Source organism: Plectropomus leopardus, chromosome 23, assembly GCF_008729295.1.
Source record: "Plectropomus leopardus isolate mb chromosome 23, YSFRI_Pleo_2.0, whole genome shotgun sequence".
Classification (NCBI taxonomy): domain Eukaryota; kingdom Metazoa; phylum Chordata; class Actinopteri; order Perciformes; family Serranidae; genus Plectropomus; species Plectropomus leopardus.
This window is the reverse complement of record NC_056485.1, coordinates 7,346,725-7,369,435: the sequence shown is the minus strand read 5'-3', so window position 1 is coordinate 7,369,435 and position 22,711 is coordinate 7,346,725. Positions and strand designations below refer to the sequence as shown.

Genomic DNA, 22,711 nt, shown 5'->3' with positions numbered 1-22,711 from the left:
ATGGATGTGAAGGAGGCCAGCAGGAAGAGTGCCAGCCGGAGTCGGCGTGTGTTGGACAGCCTGCTGTTATGTACTGGGGACATGGAGCACATGGATAAGTACATGCAGGGTAGGAAAACTCTCTTCAAACCAAGTAAAAAAACATACTATTTCCTTTAAATAGCCTCACTAAAAAATGTTATAGAAATTGTTTTGTTTGCATTATTTATTTTCTTAATGCTATAATAACAAAAACAGATGACCCATGATGGTATTTGTAAAACAGAAAGAAAAATATCCAATTACTAACTATGTACTGTTATGATGCCTGTAATTAAATGTGTAAATTAGTATACCAGCAAAAAGCATTTTTTTGCCATGGACGTAGTAGTATTACCACTAAAATGGTCATTTCTGTGTATTTATCATAGCTACTTATTATTACAGTGCATTAAAAACCTCTCAGAAATGGCAAAAAATCATACTCATAATTTTCTTTTCATCAAATACATAATGGAATAATTTTATTAATTCCATAAATTTTAAGTTTATTAAACTATCATCACTACCTTTACCATAAAATGCCAGTTCAACTATGTGGTTAATCATGGCTTTAGACTGTGGAAAAAAAAAATCATGCTTACAAAATTGTTCTACTATACATACAATTAGAAGGTTTTTGGGTTTGTTTGTTTTTTTAAACAAATAATAATACATTTTATTCATGGGTGCCTTTCAGGACACTCAAGGTCACCTTACAAAAAACATCAGCAATAAAACAGCACAAAATCACATATCATAAATGTTGCCAAAAAAGTAAACAGTATAAGTGAATTTTTTTTAAATTCATAAAAGTTCAAAAACAGTGAATTAAAATAGGCAAGTTTAAAAAGGGGAGTTTTGAGGCGGGATTTGAAAATTTAAAAATAGTCAATTAGTCAGTTTTAGTTACATTAGCTTAGCATCACTACCTTAACTATAAAAGGACAAATAAAAAAACTTAACTAAAACTGTATGTTGAATAAAAAAGCCTACCTTTAAAAATACCATCTCAAACTTCTTGTGCGAGGTGAACTGAAAAGGCTCGCTATATAAAGACACAGTGACAACTAGTGGATTTTTTTTGCGTAACATTCATAAACTGAATAGTAGAGACAGCCCAGTCAGGTTGAGTTAAGTTCAACACATTTGTCAGATATAGTGACTCAAAATGTGCTCTACCAAACAGTTGAGCAGGACTTTAAAGGCATATTGTGTGCCATTTTATAAAATGTGCTTGAAAAATGCATAATTCATTATGGCTGAGCTGTCTCATAATGTGAATAATTACAAAAGTTTTCAAAAAGAGCAATTACCAAATACTTGGAATGTGTTAAACCGCCATTATAGTGAATAAATGACTCTCAAAAGCTTACATTTCCATTAAGATATGCAGATGCAATCATCAAACAACTCCCATGGTGACTGCTGCTGCACTCTTCCTCCAACATAAAATTATCATTTAACTCCCATCTTGATTCTTGTATAAAGTCAGGCAGGAATTGAGGCTGAAACCCAACAAGAACTTGACAAAACCCTATATTTGCATTAAGAAATCAAACTGAACAACATGTCTGCACTGCAGTTTAACTCTCTTGTCGCAATCCTTAATTCTCCTGAAAGATTTTTTGGGGAAAATTTGTTTTCTTTTTGTGTCTTCAGACAAGCCGTTTGTGCTGCAGCTGGCTGTCTGGGGCCTGAGAGGGGTGACCCAGGTGATCCTAGCCAACAACCCGCTGAGTGGTGCTCTCATTATGGCTGCACTGTACTGGGCTTCCCCCTGGCAGGGCCTGCTGGGAACTCTGGGTGTACTGGCCTCTACGCTAACAGCTGTTATAATGGGGCAAGACAGGTGGAATGACACAAAACATATCCAGAAACACACACACTAATGGCATAGACGCTCATAAAAGAGCACATTTGTATGTACATATTTAATGATGTGTGTACCCTGAAACTACACAACAGAAAAATGTCCCTCTTAAATAATCGAACCCTTGTTAAAAACCTGTCTGTTGCCTGGAAGCCGACCCTGTAACACAAGCCTATGATTTGCTCGACCTGACGGCTAAATTTGATTGAGGGTTCTACTCAAAATTCATGAGAATAACAGCTCCATGACTGATGGCCCTGTGTTAACCCACTCCCACTGCCTAGCAATTTTTATTTTGGTTAATGTCCTAATATTCAGCGTATGACACGCACAGTATAATAAGCTGATGCACAACCTTGTTTCAAGGTTTTAAAAATAATTCAGCAGAACAGGGGCTGCTCATGTTTTTAACTCTGACATGCTGAATGCACTTAGTGTCACCCCGGGGCCTCTGCTCATTAAAACTTAACAGTTTGTTTCACGAGGAGACATAAAAAGCTACGCTAATTTGTGTTTGGATTGTGAGAGGAATCTTACTGCACATCATTGTATTACACAAATGTATTCACAATAGAAAATGCAAGCATTATTATGATATGTGAATCTTCCTGTTCTCTCTCTCTCTCTGTGTGTGTGTGTGTGTGTGTGTAGTGCTGAGGTGTCAGGGGGTCTCCATGGTTTTAACGGCATGTTGGTGTCTCTGCTGATGGGGGTGTTTAGCTCAGCTGGAGACTGGTACTGGTGGCTGCTGCTGCCTGTCTGCTTGGGGTCAGCTACATGGTGAGACACACTCACACGACAGAAGAGATGTGTTTTCCTGGATAATCAGTCATTTTTAGCAACTGACCAATAATGTTGTTTTTTTCCACTAATAACAGCCTCTGTGTATCATATGCCACTGAGAATGTACATAATAGCACAAATGCTTCAGAATCATTCACATTAGGCACTGAATATTTGCACTTCAAAAGCTTTGTCTGCTGGCTTATCCATTTATGCTATTTCTGTAATAAATCAATTCCAGACCCAATTTTTAAAGACAGAATGTCTAAACTCCAAAGACTTTATTTTATCACTGACGTTTCAATTACCATCTTAATGTACTTTCACACCAAAAGCTAAGTTCGCACCCAAGCAAAAATAAAGCCAGTGCAGAAGTACCAAAAACTGTCATTTTTGGTTCATCAAATGGTTACTTGAGGCTAGCACTCCCACTGTAAACAGCAGAAATCACTTCTGTCTTCAAGGGAACCAAAAGACACTCCGGCTGGTGTCAATCAACTTGCAAGTATAAACATTTTTTTTCATCTACAAACCGGAGGCTAAAAATGAAATCCGCCAATGGCCCTCCTCTCACCACAACATACCAGGAGTGCCTCCGCATCACTTATGTACAGAAAGAAATGGATAGATCAGGAAATGCTTTGGAAAGGCTCTGTATTTAATGTCAATGTGAACACCATGTGTCTGAAAAAAGCATCTCCACTCTCTCGCCCTTCTTCCCAATCTCCAGCGTCTTCCTGTTCAGCGGTCTCTCCTCAGTATTGGACCGTTGGGACCTGCCTGTCGCTGTGTTCCCCTTCAACACCGTCATCATCCTCTACCTCCTTTGTACCGGCCCAGACAACCCCTACTTCCCGCACCACCGAGCTACACCACCGGGGGCGCTGGAACTCAATGGCACCGAGCTCATTGCAGTTGAGGTAAGTTAATCCAACGTTTAAGTAAATGTTTGTTCAAAGGTTGAGTCAAATTAAAGGTTCAAAACTCATCATGACAAATCTCTCAAATCTTGGAGCTTGATTAACTTTATTAACAGTTTAATCAGGAGAAACTACATTTTTATGGTTATGGTCTCCCATAAAGTTCAGAAATGTGATAAATCTTTGATCCCATCATGACGTCAACATTTTAGGGGGGTAGTAATTAGTGCAGGAACATTCCTGCGATGGAGTCGAGACCCTAGTGGTGGTGAAGAGCTATCTAAAGCCTAAGAATAGGGGCCCACATGAAGCAAATATTTTTTAAAAATATATTTACTAATGTGCTGTCTTGATTTAAGAAAAAGAAAGTGTGTTTTCAACCTACAAAAACTCCTGATAACCAAAAACCTTAAAGTACCATAACACTAATGTCTAATCATTTGTTTTATAGGCAAAATACCATATATAGAGACATATGGCAGGTAAAAATAACAGTACAATTTAAATGGATTTTGAGAGTAATTCATGTAGAGGTCCTCAGCTGTTTAGGGTTTTCAGGCTTTAACATATTGTATAGTCACTGCTGTGTAAGGCTCTTTTTGAAAACAGACACAGATGATGACATTTTTTATAGCATTTTATTTCTACCAAATTACACCTACCAACCATATCCTCGTGCAAAGGGAAGCGTGCACCCACTGCCAGCTTACTGAGCACTGCTGAACTAGTTAACGTTACATCTCAGCCGAAGAGGGTGCCATTAATGTTACGTACGTCTTTTTTCTGTCAGCAAGCCTCCCCTCCATCAGTAGATACACATTCACGGATTATCATTCAGTAACCAGGCCATGATTTCTGGAAGGGGACATTGCTGTTGAGTTTCTCAGATATATATACTTTTTGCACTATGAGCACCACAAGCTGAGTGTTATCTAGTTCCATTTCATTTGAGAGAAGGCAGACATCTCTACAGCCGATCTCTCCAACACGCTTCGTCTCACACCAAAAAAAATCTAGATTGATAAATAGCTCAACAGGTAAGAGGAAAATTTGTCTTTTTAATTTTGGGGATTAACTGCGCCTTTAGTGATTTAATGGTATTACTAACAAGTTAAAAAAACATTTTTATCAGCTCTCTTTTAATTTTGTGGCTCTTTTCCCTACTCAGATAAGAAGGAAGGAACACTCAATTTGCATTTTTTACAATGAAGGGATCTGGTAGAGTAACATTTGCAGTGATATTTGAACAGAGGCAACTCATCAGGTCACATGATCACAAAACAGGTGCAGATCATTAGCAGCCACAAAGGGAGCTATTAGAAAAGAAAGTATAGATGATGAAGGAAGAAAAACAGAAACTAAGCAGAGTTGTCTTCAGTGCATCTGCCATGCTGCAGCCTGAGTGAACGAGTTACTGATAGGAGCACAATATGCAAAAGATCAGCAAGCTATGACTCACCAGTTACTTAGCAACAGATACTGTCTGAGCTCCTGTTTGGAAATTATAATCAGCCCAAACTGTTTTAATTTACAATTCTTGGTGATTGAAACTCATAGCGGAGGTAAGGCAATCAAGATGAAGTGTTATTATGTTTCTGTGAACTGAAATAGTATATAACATTTAGTAGAGTGTGAGAGTCAGTCAGGTGTCCAGGAAGGAGAAGTTGTGGGGGATTTATTGCTGTTGTTGAAGCCATGGAGAAAACAACAGCACCAAAACCTTAAGCCCTAAATTTATGTTCCCGAAAGTCCGCTTGATTAGGATGCAAGCTGTAGCACGGTATACCCTGCAAAGAAAATAGATAGTTTTCTTCGACCCCTGTATGGAGATGAAATGCAGTTGCCTTGAACTGCTTCTCACGAGACTTTGGCAAGAGATTCCAGACTCTCACCAGCTGCTGCGGTCGGCTTTTGATCTCCGTGAGCCAGCTGGCATCTCGATGCTTGAGGAGCGACTGAATTTTAATCTCTGAGCTTTTGTTTGGAAGCGGGCAGAACAGATTATGTGATGCGAATCGGAAAAGCTCCATCCTCTCAAAAGTAATGAGTGTACATAAAGACTCTACTCATAAGCAGTTGTGTATATGTAGGAACTTTATATATGTTTATACAGTTTTTATGGAAAACAAAAGTTCACATACATACAACAAACAAACAAAATTCCTATAAACATTACACACACATGTATATATATATATATATATAAAGAAAAACAAATAATAGCTGATAATAATAAATAACTGAATTTATAGAGCACTTTTCATATCTTAAAGTGATTCACAATAAAAGAAATACAGTTGATGATAAATGAAATGCACCCTTAGTGAAAGTAAATACTACAGTGACCAGTAAGAATTGAAAAATGAAGAATTAATATAAAATTAAAATAAATTAATAATAGGTTTAATATATAGGGGTTTTTTTTAGGTCTTTTGAAAATGTTCAACGAGCCCACATCTCTCATAGCTTTTGGTATTACATAATTTTGGGACATAGTTCACAAAAGCTGTGTTTCCTATTATTTTTTATTTGTATAATCTTGCTTTATATCTGATCAACACTGCCAAGTTTTACCATTTTATTGGATTTTGGTCTGAGTTTGAGAGACAAAGATTAGGGTTAGTTTTCTTTGACCATCTGTACAGTGTCTGCGTCCACGATGGCGGCATGGGTGGTGGGCAGTATGACAATGCGAAAGCAAAGCGTGTAGTTCATTGATGTTTTAAGAGACTTGTAGCAATAGCCCCAAGAGCCAGCTGAACACAACTGGATGACAAAAGTTGATGCAAAACAAGTCATCTGGTGGAGTTTCGCCATGGGAAGAGCGGGGAGATCTAGCCACTGGTTAGATTGGAGGAAGTTTACCACAGTTCACATACTATCCACATTGTTTTGATACAAAGCTGGTTGAAAATCATTTTTTATTAACAGATAAAAAGCTGTTTTGGCCACCTTCATGGAAAATAAAATTTAAATCCGAACTTAGAATAATGCCAGATGCACAAGTCTACAAGAGAATAGAGAATAGTTCAGGGGCCAGCCGAGAGTATCTCAGTTTTATTTTCATTTAGGGTTAGGTTAGGGCAGGGTAGGGAACACAGAGCATTGTCATTAGGCTCGAGCAAAATATATAGCAGTGTATCATCAGCATAACTATGGAAAAAAAAGTGTACCAGGACAACTTTCCTGTGCAACACTGAAAGGCAAATCAGATTTTTCTGATGTATGATACTCATAAGTTACATAAAAATCTCTCCTTGAGATCTCAGTATAACGGTACATCTTCACTGTATAAATTCAATATTTTAGCAGCATTAAACATAATACTGTATAATGGGTTATAACCTTGCTTCATTATTTCTTCAATGAAAAACCCTCCTGAAGCATAATACTGAACACACACAATAGCTAGACCTGTAAAAGGGCCTCTTGTCTTGGTTGTTGGATTTAGTGGCACAGTAAGAGCCAGAAGAGCTGAAAGATGTTATAAAAGTGTATTTCTGCACCCGCTGATCTGCAAAGTGACCGTGAAGTTGTCTTAATGAGATTACTGACTAAACCCTCTCAGCGATGTTAGGTGTCCTGAATATAAAGTCAAGATTTACACACAATTCTATTACCAAGCATCGCACCCCATGGCACAGTATGTCCCTCACACTGAATGATTACTTTCCACAAGTTTCAGTCCCTCCATATCAGATTATTTATCTCCCTGTTTCCACCTACATTTCATTGTCTCCCTCTTTTTCTCTTCCCTCCATCTGTCTGTCCTTTGACTCATAAATGCTGCAATTTTATTTCATAAAGTCCCTTTGGTTTGTAACTTGGGAGATCTAAAACCTCTAAATCCTTCTTTTTATCTCTCTGCTTCTCCTCTCCCCAGCCTCCATCCACGTCCTTGCTCTGCTATGCAAATCTCCTTCCTGCGTCTCCCACTTTCTTTTTCCATCACTTTTTAAATCTCTCTTTCATCCTCCTTTGCTTTGCTTCCTTGTAATTCAGTTTACGATAAACAACTACTATATGTAACCACAAGGACAACACCATTTTTTTCTGTTATGGCCCTTAGTGTGTATAGTCTTTTCCTCCCTCTCTTTTTCTATTTTTCCCCTTTTCATCCTGTTTTTCTTCTCTGTAGCTCTCCCTCTTCCTTTTTTTCTACCTATCTCCCTTCCCTCCATCCTTCTCTCCTCCACTTCTCTCCAGAGATGTGGATGACGTCAGTCCTATTTATATTTAATGTCTTCAGCTTTTCACTCTGCTGTGGATGGCGCTCTGGCTGCACCAGCACAACAGCGCATTCAGTCTCTCTGCACACAAACACACACGTGCATACACAGGGTTGTACACACTTAGATGCACGCACAGAGTTGCGTTGCAGCGATATAATTAAACACTGTTTATGACTTGTAAATATCAGCGACAGGCAGGTGCACCCATCCCGTCGCCATGGAAACTCCTCACTTCTCACTGACTGTTGGGAATGCAGCATATGTGTGTGTGTGTGTGTGTGTGTGTGTGTGTGTGTGTGTTTAATTGGGCGAATAAAACAGACAGATTTTGACAGAGAAGAGAGCAGCTGAATAGTTTCCACACATTTTGCATTATGTTTTTGTGATTGTGCTTTTACTTATGTTATATATACATATATATGACACTTAGAATCATTTGCAATATGCTACATAGTGCAAAGTGTTGTCAGAATCTTTCTAATTTGTCTCTCTTGTCCAGGTACTGCGTGGCATCCCCTTGGGTGTGGGTCAGATCTTCGCCTGTGGTGCCTTGGGCCCCTCTCTCCTCATCCTGGGAGCCGTTCTGCTCTACTCCCCCCTGCTGGCCACCCATGCTCTGTTAGGATCTGCAGTTGGAACATTAGCTGGTGAGTCTCCATCTGTGTGTGTGTGTGTGTGTGTGTGTGTGTGTGTGTGTGTGTGTGTGTCTGTGTGTGTGTGTGTCTGTGTGGGAGGAGTGGGAGCATCAGCAAACTGGGATTATAGTTGTATTCATTTGTAGGTCATCCTGTACTGTACTGACCTCATATCAGGTAATGGCTGGTGGTTGATATTTCACATCTTCAGTGCCAGTATCTCACTGTGTAACACTCTGTCCTGGGTATCATTACTTACAGGAAGATTCTGACACAATTCACACATAAATGTCAATTTACTAGTCATAGGGAGTTCTGCCGAACCTGTGAAAACAGTTGTGTAATAATGTCCTTTATAGTTCTTAAGGAGCTTTGTTAAGTTTTAGACAAAAAAACCCTAATTATGCCATCAGTGTTTTGCCAGCTTGGACATGGAAACATTTATGAAGAAAAGTGCAATGCCTCTGAAAGCAGCATAAGACAAGTGATGTTGCTCCAGATTTGAAAGGGTTAAGTATTATGTGCTCTACTGTGCCTTTATTCTAGACAGTGGAGGACAAGCAACAAAAGAGAGAAAGATGCAACAGACTCAAACCAGGGATGTTGCAGTTCATGGTCAAGCCCCCACTCAGTCTGATTTTCTCTCTTTTTTTACCCAACACGGAAATCCTTTATTATCTACAGCCACGTACACTTTGCAGGGTTGCAGTTGGCTCAAGCATATTCCAGCCATGGAAGGATTACTGAACTGGCCTACCAGGCACAAGCCTAAGGGCTCAACACATCAACCACCACAACATTTTCTATAAACAAATGACATTTCAGACCACAAAATAACCCCCCCGCCCAAAAAAAAAAAAAACCCCAACATTGTGTTTTGGAGAAATGTTTTGTCGTTGGAATGTTGTAGTATCCCAGAAATATTGTTGTGTTTGACCCTCAGGGCCACCGTACCTGTACCCATAGTGTAATTAGGTGTCATTAACTTTTGTTTTAGGTAGCAAACTCCAAAATTTCACACATAGATGTCAAGTTCCTCGTCATGGAGAGTAATGCAGAACCTGTGAACACAGTAGAGTAGTAATGTTCTCTGTGGCTCTGAAGGAGCTTTGTTAAGTTGGAATAAATAAACCCTAATTATATCACCAGGGTTATGTAACAATACATATTAAAACATTAATAATAAGTGATACCATACCTGCTTTATTTGTTCTGCATAGTCATAGTTACACAAGCCACTGTACCTGTGCCAACAGCATAATGCAGTATCATAAACTTTTGTCTTAGGTAGCAGTATAAACCCTCCATTTATTAAACCATCAGCCAGGACCTCAAATAGATTGCAGGCTTAGCTCCCTGTATGGCGAATGTTGAATTACAGTACATTTTAACAAGGTTAAAGTCGGGTAGAGTTTATGAAGCCCCCTGGCAATGAAACAGAATGTCAGCAGCATATATAAGTATGAAACTGTAAGATAGGCAGTAGCAGCCTGTGGGCAGCTCCAAAAGACACAGAGCAATTAGCCGGGCACCGATAACCACTGGCTTCTATACAAACACGCAGGCCCGTGGCTGTGTACGCCTTTTACTTCTGCATCACTGTGACCATTCATGGAGAGTGCGAGAGAGAAAGAAATGCTAGGAGTTTAAAAGGCTTCAGCCCCCTGCTTCCGTCTGCTGCTACAAGTACAATGCAGTCCTTAAATACTTTGGTGTGTGTATGTGTGTGTCTGTGGCTATGAGTCATACTGTAAGAAACAGAGGAGTGGGAGAGAGCTCGTACATACACACACTTGGACAAACCTGTAGATCCATGCTAACAGTGGCATGTACACGCACACACACACACACACACACACACACACACACACACACAGTGCTACCACAAAAACAGCAGCATGACAGGAATGTGATCAAAGAGATGTGACTGCAGTGGGTTTGTGGAGGCAACAAAGCTGAGGGGAAACAACAACAATAGGAAAAAGCGGTACAGAAAACATGGGCTCTATTGCTGTCATTTGTGCATTCTGTCTTCCTTCCTGTTTTTCTGTTTTTTTTCAATGATTTTTGTTATAGCCATGTTAGCCCAAATGAAGTATGAATTTATAGCTTTCATTGATCTTGGAAAGGTCAGCCCTGCTTTTCTTTTTTTTCATTTGGACACTTGTAATTTAGGGCTCAACAAGAGAAAGACTTCTTTCATTCCCAAATCTAAATTGCTGTTAGACTTTTAACTAATTCCAAGGTCATATTGTATTAAGTCTGTCTCCTTTTTTCTGGTTGACTGTGAGTTAAAGTATTGATTTTGTTAATGTTACTTTGAATGACTGAAGGATAAGGTTTGCGATTTACAATTTCTATACATTTCTTATTGACAATAAGGTACATTTTTTATTTACAGCTAATGTTACTAATTAGCTGATGTGCATAGTTTAATACCGTGTAACCCTTCAAAACCTGAGAAAAGTGGCTTCAAAAGCATGAGTAGGAGGCCATGAGCAACAAAAAAAGAAATTATCCAAAAATTTGCAAGAAATTAGTTGAAAGTACTTGAAAATAAACTGAAAATACGTTATAAACAGTTGTTTTTTCTTAAAAAAAAAAGAATTACCTTGAAATTATTGAAAACAAAAAACAAGCAAATGGCCTGCAAAACATTGCTTAAATTTTTAATTTAATAATAATAATTTAAATAATTCTGTAAAATAATTTTAATATGCAGTTGTGATAATTCTAAACAGTTTTCCCAAGCATTTAATTTTTTTTTTGGCAATTTGTGGAGCATTTCTTACCAAATTGCTTGTTGCCTTTTTTCCCATGTACGAATTTAAACCAGTTTGCCTCGGGTTCAAAGGTTTACATACTTGTGAAAGGCGTCAGAGAGAGGCACAAGAAAAGTGATGTCACTCCAGTTTTCAAATGGTGAAATATTTATCTACTGGTATGTACATATAGGTGATTTTTTTTATTTGTTTATTTGTTTGTTTTTCAAATATGCTCGCTGTCCCTTTTCTTTAAAAAACAACAACAAAAAAAAGGACACAGTGTTATTTAGAAGGAGTACCTTGCCCTACTATGCCCCACTATGCCCTTAGCAGCAGTTTAAGGAAAGGTCACTTCATTCCTACCTGACATTTTTGGCTTAGGAAAGATGGTCTGGTAATAAAACTAGGCTGTCTATGCAGTTGAAAGACACAAGCACTTTTAACATTGGTGCTACATGACCAGAAAAAAAATGGAAAAAAAGGACTTTGGCATTTGCTTTTGCTGAAAAAGTATTACACCTACAACTACCAGAATGCACTGCTCCACACCAGACCAATAACCGCTCCCATTAATAGGGAACGTGATGCAAATTTGTCCGTTTGACACAAGGGCAACTGGCTCATAACAAACAATCTCATACTATAGTTAAATGGTAAGCTAAATCAAATTTTTGAAGTCAATTTAATGCAAGAAATATGCAACTCAGTAACAGAATATAGGTTTATATTTGATCAGCACTGCTAAGTTTTACAGTTTTACTGTTTTTCAGCCTCCGTTTTCACTGTGCAGGAAGGCGCTAGAAGGGGAGTTTTCCACAGATCATTGACACATACAACCCATGTTGTAATGATACAAAGCTGGTTGAAAATTTTCAAAATATCCCCGCGGGCATACAATTTTCGAGGGGTTCAAATGAAAGTAAAAACTGTGACGGCCGACCCTGTTCTCCCCTATTTTTGCCATTGTTATCAGCAGAATTTGGACTTTTGCCATTGTTACATGCATCTTTTACTGTAGAGTTTGGTGCACCAGATGCACACATTAAATGTAAATGGGCTCACACACACCCATGAGCAGAAACAAATGAAGAAGTGGCACACAGAGGAGAGAGTTAAGAGTGCAAATAACTGCTACAAGGTCAGACTCAAAACTTAATCCTGCCTGACAAAGAACCAGAGGGTAAAAGAGGAATCAGTGTCAAGAGGCAAAGAAGAAAGTGTCAGACGGAGATGGAGAGAGGAGAAAAGGGATAAAGAAGGGACATAAATTGAGTGAAGGAGAAAAAGTAGTGCCAGAGAGAGACGCAACAAAAGAGATAGACGTTAATAAATGCATCAAAGGGGAGAGGAGGACTCCCGAAATGATCAAGAGGTTTTGACAGTGTGTATGTGTGAGTGTGTATACGGATTTGACACCATCTTCTTTAACACTTCTGAAAACAAGTCGTGCCCCTGACTCTGTCTTTCTTCTTATGTCGTACCTCCCCTCCATGAAGCAGCCCTTTTTTCTTGCTCTCTTTAATCCTTTCTTCTTATCAGCTTTCAAAACTCCTCTTATCATTTTTTTGCACTTGCATCATTCTCTCCATTTCTGCTCTGCATTCATTATCCTTCACTGCCTACACAGTGCGGAGTGTAACGTACTCTGGGTTGGTATCAGGAAGGAGGAGGTGGGAGTGTGTGTGTGTGTGTGTGTGTGTGTGTGTGTGTGTGTGTGTGTGTGTGTGTGTGTGTGTGTGTGTGTGTGTGTGTGATGTCATCACACCACCATTCCATTTGATCATAACTGCTAAACTGTGCCAAACAGCAATTATTCTATCACAACTTGACAAGTCACTGGTCACTATACCTTTTCTATCATCATCTTCATTAGTATATTATTTTCACCATCATTACCGTTGTATATTTTCATTGACGTCTCCGTGATTTTCCGTTATTTATCACTGTCATCACCGCATCATTTATCCCCACCTTTGCCGCTGTAGTCCCTGGTTTTCTTTTCATTTATTTCAAGGATTAAGCCGAAGTGAAAGACGAAAGGCATGCAGACAGCAGATGTTTAGAGATGTGTGGATCCCTGACGACAGACGAGGGAAATCACTGTGGCGCTCTATGAGTAATCATCACCTCTTAACGCTGCCTAGTTTGTCTGTGTGATGGAGCGAGGATGACAGAGATACAGTAGTATGGGTCAGACTGAGGAAGGAAAGAGACACCAGGTTGGTCCGGGACAGCCAGAGTGTGAGGCCATATTTAGAGCTGTCACTCAAAGCATTGTGGTGTAAACAATTCCCATAAGGGGTTTCCAGAGGAGGAGATCAAGGGCTGTATGTAGGCCAGAGCCTCGGGCTTCTGTTACAGTCATGATATTGAAGAGTTATTGTAGAAATGTACAGAAGTGTAATGATTTCACTTGAGGAAAAAAAAGTGCTTGTTGTTTTTCTGAATTAATCTGATTCTTGTTAATTCAGGAAAAACATGAACTGATTTTTTCTCTTCCCCAGGAACCTATTCTCATGATTTTGGAATAATTATCTCATTATTTTAGAAATAACAGCAGAATTTTATTTTATAATTGAATTTTTTTTCCTAGAATTCTGAGATAATAATTTTGTTAAAGGTCCAGTGTGGAGGATTTAGGGGCATCTATAGGCAGAAATGGAGTAAAATTGTGTTGTCATTAGTTTATAATCTGGAAATAAGAACTGCTGTTTTTGTCAGCTTTGAATGAGTACTGAGTACATATGCACATACAGCGCAGTCCTCTTCCACAGCATCTGCCGTTTTGTTCTTCAGTAGCCCAGAACAGGCAAACGTTTGCCACTGTAGTTCTCCTACAAGCTTGGCACACAGGAAAAGTTCTGCAACCTGGATGCCTCTAAATCCTTCACACTAAACCTTCAATTCAGAATTCACAAGGCATTTTTTTCTCAAGCGAATGCATTTTGCTTCTTTAAAAATGCTTTAAAGTGGGATCAAATCCAGGAGGGTAAAGCAAGTGAGGCAGCTGGAGGAGTCAACTGAGGTTCACTGTTCTTTAAGTAGCTTTGGATTTCTGATGTGAATGAAACCGCACATTAAAGGTATTTTTTAAACAAAAATCTCACACCTGCCATCTCTGCTGCGACATACTGCAGCATCAGACAGGAGAAAGAAGGAAGAAGCAAAGAACTCAATCTGCCCCAGAGTTTAGGAAGACATCATTTTTTAGGATTATTTAGTTACAGTCTTGAGACAGACCCCTGCACCATGTTACATAACAGCCCAAAAGGGTCAGACAATAGGTAGAGGCCAACTGGATTCTTTCTATCTATCTATCTATCTATAGTATCTATCCATCTTTATCCACCAAACATCTGCATGTTGACATCGTCATCGTTTGGATATTAGCATTTAGCTTTAGGGGATACTTTGCAACCAGCTCTGTATCATAACAATGTGTATAATAAGTGTAAATGAACATATTATACACATTGCATTCTGGTAGTTGTAGGTTTCCTACCTCTTGAGCAAAAGTGAATGCCCTTTCTGTGTGTTTTCTTTGATCATTCTCTGAGCACCAATTTCAAAAGTATTTGCATCTTTCTATTGCATAAAGAGCCCAGTTTTATGAAAAGACTGTCTTTCCAGCCGTGAAATACTTCAGAGCACTTGAAAGAGACACTTGCACGGCTATAGATGCACTATTTAACTTCTTAGAAAGAAAATTCATTGACTTAACAGTAATGAGGATAAATTCTCACAAGATTAGCAGCATAAGAAGCATCCACAAAGTCAGAGGATTGTAGAAATACACCCAAACAACATCTGACATCTTGACAATGATAACTAATGAGCTCACATACAGAGCAATCCATTTAGCTGCATCCACAAGCAGTTTTCCCCTCAAAGACTTCAAGGGCCAGAATGATGGATTCACCAGCAGCATGAAGAGCAAAGACCCAAATGCAAAGTTAGCCATTACTGACCAGCATTGGAAAAAGAGGCATTACGTGCAGTTCATTTCAGCTGGTCATTCCAACCTATTGCACTGTCCTCCATTTAGTCTGCAGCCAGTCACTGTGGTTTGATGCAGGCAGCAAGCGGAAAAGAGGAGAGGATGGAGAGGAGATATTGGGCTTGATATGATAAGAGCTCTCTGACTCATTCTTTTTGCATAGACGATTACACTGGGAGTGACTCACACACACACATAGAGACACAGGCATACACACGTAATAGAAAAACAGTAAAAATTTGAGTATCCTCTGGGGCCTCCCTCCCACATTGCCATTAGTTTTTAATGACACCCCTTATGTAGGGAGGGAACAAGCAGAGTGAGAGTGATGAAGGAAGCAAGGAAAGGAAAGAGGGAGGTACCGTGGATGACAAACGACAAGGGGAATGGTGACAATGAACAGGAAGACAGGGGGGAAGATAATGAGGTGTGGAATGAGTGCAGAGGGAGCTGGGGCGTTTATAGGCAGGCTGCAGGAGAGGGTAGCTGTGAAAGAGGCAAAACAAACAAGAGAGTGAAGAGGCAGTCCTGGGGTGTGGTCAGGCTGCTTCAGGACCAGACTGCTAAACTGCAGCCCACGATGCCTGGTAATAAGGAAATCAATCACAGCACAGCCTGTGGGTCATTTATCATTGGAGGAGCTTCCAAAATTTACTGTTACTGCAGATGAATTCTTTGGAATCCTGCAGGATTATTATAGAGGAGATGCAGGGTGGAGCAGTTGCCGACATGTCTGATAGCATTTTGTCATTTTAGGCGTTTAACTTTGTTTAGCATGGGTGGTCATGTGTTTTCTGCTAATTTAAATGGGTTTTAAACTGCTTCTTCTCTTAATGACAGAGTTGTGATATGACAATGCCACCAGACTATTAACCAAGGGATAATTCCTTCCCACTCACCCTGGAGCACATTTAGCTCAGCGCACGTGCATCACGTGTGCTGCTACAGCAAGTAGTGAGCCAACCGGTGGTCACTCTTCAGCACAGTCAGACAGTGTTCAGTAATTTTTTATGATACTGCTATTATTCGGTGAGGTAAAAAATACACTCTCTCTGCTGCAGAAATGCTGCAGGGTTCATGCTTCCACAAACATGAGCACTGTGTATATTAATGAAACAGTCAGTAAGCAGTTTTAAAGCTTTCCATAGCTGAGGAGTTGCAGCTGCCTTGGGTGGGGCGACAGGAGTGATGGACTCTGCTTACACACACACACACATGCACACACACAGATGCATTATCTTACCTTCTGGCTTATGTGCAGGGAAAAGCAGAAATGCTCAAAAGTGCAACTTATTGGCAATGCTGAATCCAGCTGTACAGGGTTACCATGTTTATTAGGTACTGCTACACCTTTGCAGTTGCATGCAAAGCAAAACAGCCCTGTTACACATGGCATCTTTGTGAATTATAATTTTCAGATTTTGTTGACACTGTGTCAGAAAAGCGTTGACTCAATTGGTAATCTCAAAAGGCTGTAAACGGTGACTGTGTTTACATGCACGAAATAATGAGTTTTTTGCCCTTATTCGGAAAAAGGTAGTATTCTTACTACGCTGTTCATATGGCTAATGAAAATAAGTACTCCGCTAATATTTTGTTTACATACAACCATGATTATTCAGCTCAATGTGCTTTAACATGTTGTTTATTACATCAAAATATTGAAAAATGAAACCACTGGGACCACTTTTGCTTTTTTAAGCGTCAAAACAGGATTTTTTTTTTTTAATTTTTCCACAAGTGGTAGGCTTGTTGGAAAATGTGAGCACAGCTTCCCTCCTGTATTTCTTCAACCACCTTGCAAACTATTGACTAGTTGGTTTGTGTACAGTGTATCCATGACAACTCACAGAGCTGACAGTGAACAGGCAAGAGGCCATGTGTGTGGCAAACTGCATTAAAAAAACCCAGATGTAATGTATACACATGTCCAAAGAATGCTTCTAGAACCTGAATAATATCAGCATATCCCTTAATCAGAAAATGTGTTATTAAAGAAAAGGCCCAATGAAAATTTAGAACATTGACATGGAATTTGCTGTCTGCATGACCTGCATTAAATTCAGAATAAGGTACTATTTAGAATATTCCTGTTATATTGGTGTGTATGTAAAAAGTAAGTGTTGTATTGGACTTTGTTGTATATTAAAGGGGTGTATTTTCACTCGTTTTTGATGCGCAAATTGAAAATGAGCATAAAAACAGGTAAATAAAACATCACAACTTAAGAGCAACTTCAGCTACTGAAAATCTTATTTTTGCCAACCTTCAGTAGTTTATCATCTCTCCTTGCTGTAGTGACGTAAAAGAAAGACAATGTGTCAGTACACTGAAATCACTGATGAGGTCACAACTTCAACCAGAGAGAGCAAACTATCTCCTGGTTGTGCAGAGCATAATGCCTCCTCGCCGAATCTGAATGAAGCTTGCTGGCCTTTGCTGATCTCAGTGGCTCTACTCTTCCTGATGACATCGTTATTCTCCCTCACGTTTGGGTTGAAAGATGTGATGCAGCTGCTGCTGAAGGCCAGCAGAGAAAAGGTCAATGCCTCTGGCTGCACAGAGATTTATTTGGGTCAGCATGCTCCCTGTGCAGTCTTCCTATAGTGTCAGCTTCACTTTGTAGTGTTTGTTTAGTATGAATGTGAAGACATTGACCTGCTGTTCACCCACCTACTGCATCAGTGCTCTGCAGCAGTACCACAGAGACTGGATGGTAGAATCAGGACTGAAAAATGTAAGACCAAAAAAAAACCCACATTGCTACCACTCAGGCTGTTATTGTAAAGTCATTTTAGGACGTGTGAAGATAAATATCATTATATAGCAACTTAAAAGTGTCCTTAGAGGTTCTATGTGATTGATCTGAGCCAATGCTTTCTCTTCTCTCATCTCTCCTTTTCTCATGACTCGTACAGTCTCGTTATAGTAAAAGAATTAAAAGACATAGAACCATTTATTTTAGAGTAACTCCGGCTCACTAGAAAAGAGACTGGCAGAGCCTTTGTCAGCACTTCCCCTACCGAGCCTTACTCACCACCATCACATGACTACTGACGGAGGAGAGACGGTCTTTTCCAAAGTGGAATTATCATCAGACAAAGCAGACGAAGATCATCTCGGCTCCTCCTTTGTGTTGCATCATATCCTGTAAACAGTGTTACACAAGTTTTATATGGAAAGGAAAAATCAACATTTCCTTATTAGGTTCTATGCAAATTAAAATTTGAAGGCAATCGCATAATAGTATGTGTCTAACGCCACCTTGTGGATAATTCTAGTACAGCAGATTCAACAAATAATCTGTGTGTGTCTGTGTGTGTGTGTGTGTGTGTGTGTGTGTGTGTGTGTGTGTGTGTGTGTGTGTGTTTGTATGTGTATTTCTGATATGTTATTCCCAGCATTGTCAACAGCGGTGACTCATTGTTTTTGCAGTCAGACCTGTAAAGTTTTAATTGTGTGTGTGTGTGTGTGTGTGTGTGTGTGTGTGTGTGTGTGTGTGTGTGTGTGCCTGCCCGAGACAGGTTTATCCACAGCGGTGCGTCATGATTTGCTGTACTCAGGTCTCTCTGGGTTTAATGGAGCTCTGGGGTGCATGGCTGTTGGAGGACTCTTCTTCACCTTCAGCTGGAGGACTCACCTCTTTGCCATTGCCAGCGGTGACGCACACACACACACACAGACACACACACACACACACACACAGAGTTTATCCTTTTTAGAATATTGTGCAGTGTAGTGAATAGCTTTTTATAGTAGCTCTTGGTAAAACATCATCAACAACAACAACAACAACAACCAAAACACATGAACATAATTTTAAATTTTGTAATAATTATGATAACTACTGTAGTTGAGGTAACCTTAATTGGGTTTTGCACTGGTCTTATAACAAACAGATTTAAAACTTGTTGCTTCTGCCGTTATTCTTGCCATTATGTTACTTTGCAAATCAGGGGCAACAAAACAAACAAGCTGCTTCAGTGTACCCAAAGAAATACAATCTTTCACACTGTCTCTGTCCATGGTGCTGAAACAAATGCAGCCTTTCACTTTGTTTCTGTCTGCAGTGCTGAAACAAATACAATCTTTTATGATGCCTCTGTCCATGGTGCTGAAACCATCAGATTCGATGCAGTGTATACGAAAAAGACAATAATTAGATAGGGTTGCTGGTACGATCACCACCATAAAGTCATACAAATGACCCTTAATACTTTAATGATTTCTGAGACCTTTTTGTTTTTCTCATTTTTTAGACTTAATGATGGGACTCTCAGCAGCCCCATTGCAGTGGCTGTGGAACTTATGAACTCATACAAAGGAATTCGGCTTCATTTTTTAAAAACCTATAAACTCTTTATCTGGCGACAATCTCATTCTAATTTCACTTTGCATGATATTTACAAGCCAATTAAACAAGCCTCATTTTCTTAGCTCCCAAACAGTAGAACCCAGACAGTTTACATGGGACTTTGACAGTGACACCTTCGTTTGAGAAAGACATTATGTTGTGATTTTGTGATTTGTCTGATTCCTCTGACTCTTTGAAATGTCACTTACATCAATTCTGCTACTACATTATGACCTCATCTCTCTGCTGAACCAGTCATGTGCTGAATCATGTCTTCTTAGGCAGGTGAAGATAAACCTTGAGGTGTGTGGGTATTATGACTACAGACAGACAAGTTAGTCTGCTATTTTTACTGTTTTCCACCCATTTTCTTTTACTGTCATGTATTTCCTGCATGTCCTTTGTCATTTTCTCTGTGTCAAATAGTTGTAATCGCTTAAAATTCTTGTAATTTTGTCACTTTAAAGCTTGATTTAAATTATCTTTTTGGAGGTTTCCTGTTTCCCACTGCTGGTAGTTATGAATACAGACAAGCTGACAGAATTTAAATTGCAAGCTGGAGCGCCATGGACATTAGCCCTGACTGGTTTGGCAGGGAGCTAATCAACTCTCATTAGGTAAATTGGCCTTAATTAGAGCTTGCAATCAGTCTCCTATCAGGATCAACTGCAGCCAACCTTTGTACCTGCTACTGTATATACGTCAGCAACCTGAAGAGAGATACAGAGTGAGGATATATTTAGCCTAATTTCTTCTCCTCTGCATACAGCCTTCCTCTCTGCATACGCTGACATCGCTCTGAGCAATCTGCTGGGAACAGTAAGTACACACACTTCAAGCCATGTGTGTATTTAGCAGCAACACTGAGGAGCCTTCGGCGGTTCTTTTCATTTTTCAAAGCCTACGGTGACTCAATTTCAGCCTCAGATTTAGCAATAGCATGGCTGCAAAATAATGTCAAGACTGAAAAAAATAATGATTACACTTTCCTTGTTGAGCTGAAAGTGTTAATTCTTTCAGACTGTGAAAAAGAAACTGGTCAAAAAGCAAGATTATTTAACAGTGTTGCATCACTCTAGGGTTTTGTTGATTCTTGCCTGATGACTGTTGTGCAAAAACAAAATACTGCAGACAAATAGGAGTTATTGTACAGTCATTTTTCTCCCAATATTTTTTTCAGTCTTGTCTTTAGTAAGTGAACACACATCTTTTATACCTTCCTCAACAAAACCTGAAGTAGGCTAATGCTAAAACTCTCCGACTCTTTTTATGTATAGAGCTTGTAAGTCTCTTACTCACCTCACTATCTCTAATTCATTAAAGAAGTACCCTCCAAGCAACCATTAGTATATCAAATAGTCAGCCTGTGTTATGTTAAATTTATATAGAAAGCTTTGTTTTTCTTGCATTCCTTCACAGTGAACAAAGAATTCAAAATTCTTGATGGACTGAAGTCATAGGGGGCCGCTTTTAACAGCAGCAAAACTCTATCAAAGCACCTGTTTACAAACTTTCACACAACTCATGCAGTGCAATCTGGTTTCATTTATCCAGTCATATTCTCAGTACTTCTCAGACAGTATTTCAAGAAAGGGAATTGTACTAAAAGTAAAACATAAACATTTTCAACATCTTTTCCCTCTTCAAAGCACCACCTCAGTTTTCTACACTGAAAACAAATGCTGGTCTACCACTGTCTTGGTCAGTTTGTTTGTGTTATTGTGTGACTTCAGTGTTTTAAACGGTTACTTTAGTTTCACAAAAGCCACATGATAACACAGCAAACTGTTTGAGGCAGTGGTAGACCAGCAGTTCCCATGTTCAGCCAGGTAAAATTACTGTTTTTGTCAATGGAGTTTGAGAGGTTACACTCGATGTTCAGTTTTCTGTCGGGGAGGGCAAAGATGTTTGAGAAGTACTGAGAATACGACTGGGTAAATGAGACCTGGATTATACCGCACGCATTTATTTTTAGAGATTTATAGTTGTGTTGTTGTTAAACACAGACCTCTGTAACTTAATTCATTATGAAGTTAAGTTTTCCTCATGAATTCAGTGTAACATCGGGTGAGTAATTGAGAAACAAATGGTCATTTTGGGTGTCCAGTATTCCTGTAACTTACTTTTTCTCCACCTCTTCTCTTAGGTTGGTCTCCCAGCATGCAGTTGGGCAGCTACTTTGACAGTCACGCTGATGTTGCTGCAGACAGGCAGTTTAGCAGCGTACCGAATTCCTACTCATCAAGTTATGGCTCCTGAACGCAACCTGCACTCCCGCAGCCAATGGGAAGCTGGAAACACTGCAGACACAAAGAGCACTGATGTGTGATGTATTGTACCGTACTGTATCAGTACTTTGTTCCTCTGAGTTGGATGGGCTCAACATATATATACATATTTGGTATAAGCATTTTATTAATAGATTCTTTAGAAATACATTTTTAAAAAAAAAAAAAAAAAGAAGAAGTAGAGAAGTAGATTTAACATTTTGAGGAAGCTGTCACTCCACAATTTGTCCACAAGGTGGCACTGTATGTTCAGCAATGAAATGTTAAAAAATGTTACTGAGGCATGATAGTTGTTAAAAAAGCCTCTGTATTCAAAACTAGACATCTCTATTACATGTGTAACATTTCCAACCAAATTTTAAAACTTTTGTTATTCCAGTCAGTTTGAACTTTTTAATAAAAACAAACAAGCAGCCAATTTAAAGGGAAAGAAAACTTCTTTTAATTGGCATGAAATCAACAAATCAGTTCAGTAAAATCATTCATTTTTAAAATGACAGTTATATTACTGTTATCGTCAATAAAAACACAGACAGAATTCAACAGCAATTATTTTTTTTAACCCCTTCAGTACCCTGCATAGACACACTACAACATACGACTCCACGGGGACTCATTGTAAAAACAGACATGTATCTCAATGCAAGCAGACGGTGAGACAATGAGTTCACATGTGATGTGTTTCTGAAATGGACGGAGTGGTCAGCTGCTTAGCTCAGGATGTTAAAGGCAACTGTTTGAATCTTATTATTGTTATCAGATTTTCTTAAATGATAAAGTGAAGGTGTTCTGTGGTTCATTATTATTATCAGCCTTTTTTCACAGTGCTTCATGTTGCCTGTGTGA

The 22,711-nt window shown here is 39.1% G+C and overlaps 1 protein-coding gene across 1 annotated transcript; it reads left to right on the top strand.

Annotated features, from left to right (window-relative positions):
- On the top strand, positions 1-21,906 carry si:dkey-183c6.7 (urea transporter 1). Its single transcript, XM_042512665.1, has 8 exons — positions 1-109; positions 1,681-1,870; positions 2,543-2,671; positions 3,405-3,594; positions 8,326-8,473; positions 18,748-18,882; positions 20,347-20,396; positions 21,724-21,906. The coding sequence occupies exons 1-8, from the start codon at positions 1-3 to the stop codon at positions 21,904-21,906; spliced, it is 1,134 nt and encodes a 377-aa protein (XP_042368599.1).
- The last annotated feature ends 805 nt before the right edge of the window (positions 21,907-22,711 follow it).

What these genes read in the sequence shown, in the direction of transcription:
- si:dkey-183c6.7 (XM_042512665.1), top strand. Translation starts at nt 1, where the DNA reads ATGGATGTGAAGGAGGCCAGCAGGAAGAGTGCCAGCCGGAGTCGGCGT. An exon ending in CCGAGCTCATTGCAGTTGAG is followed by an intron (nt 3,595 to 8,325) that starts GTAAGTTAATCC and finishes TCTCTTGTCCAG; the next exon opens with GTACTGCGTGGCATCCCCTT. An exon ending in TGCAGTTGGAACATTAGCTG is followed by an intron (nt 8,474 to 18,747) that starts GTGAGTCTCCAT and finishes TGCCCGAGACAG; the next exon opens with GTTTATCCACAGCGGTGCGT.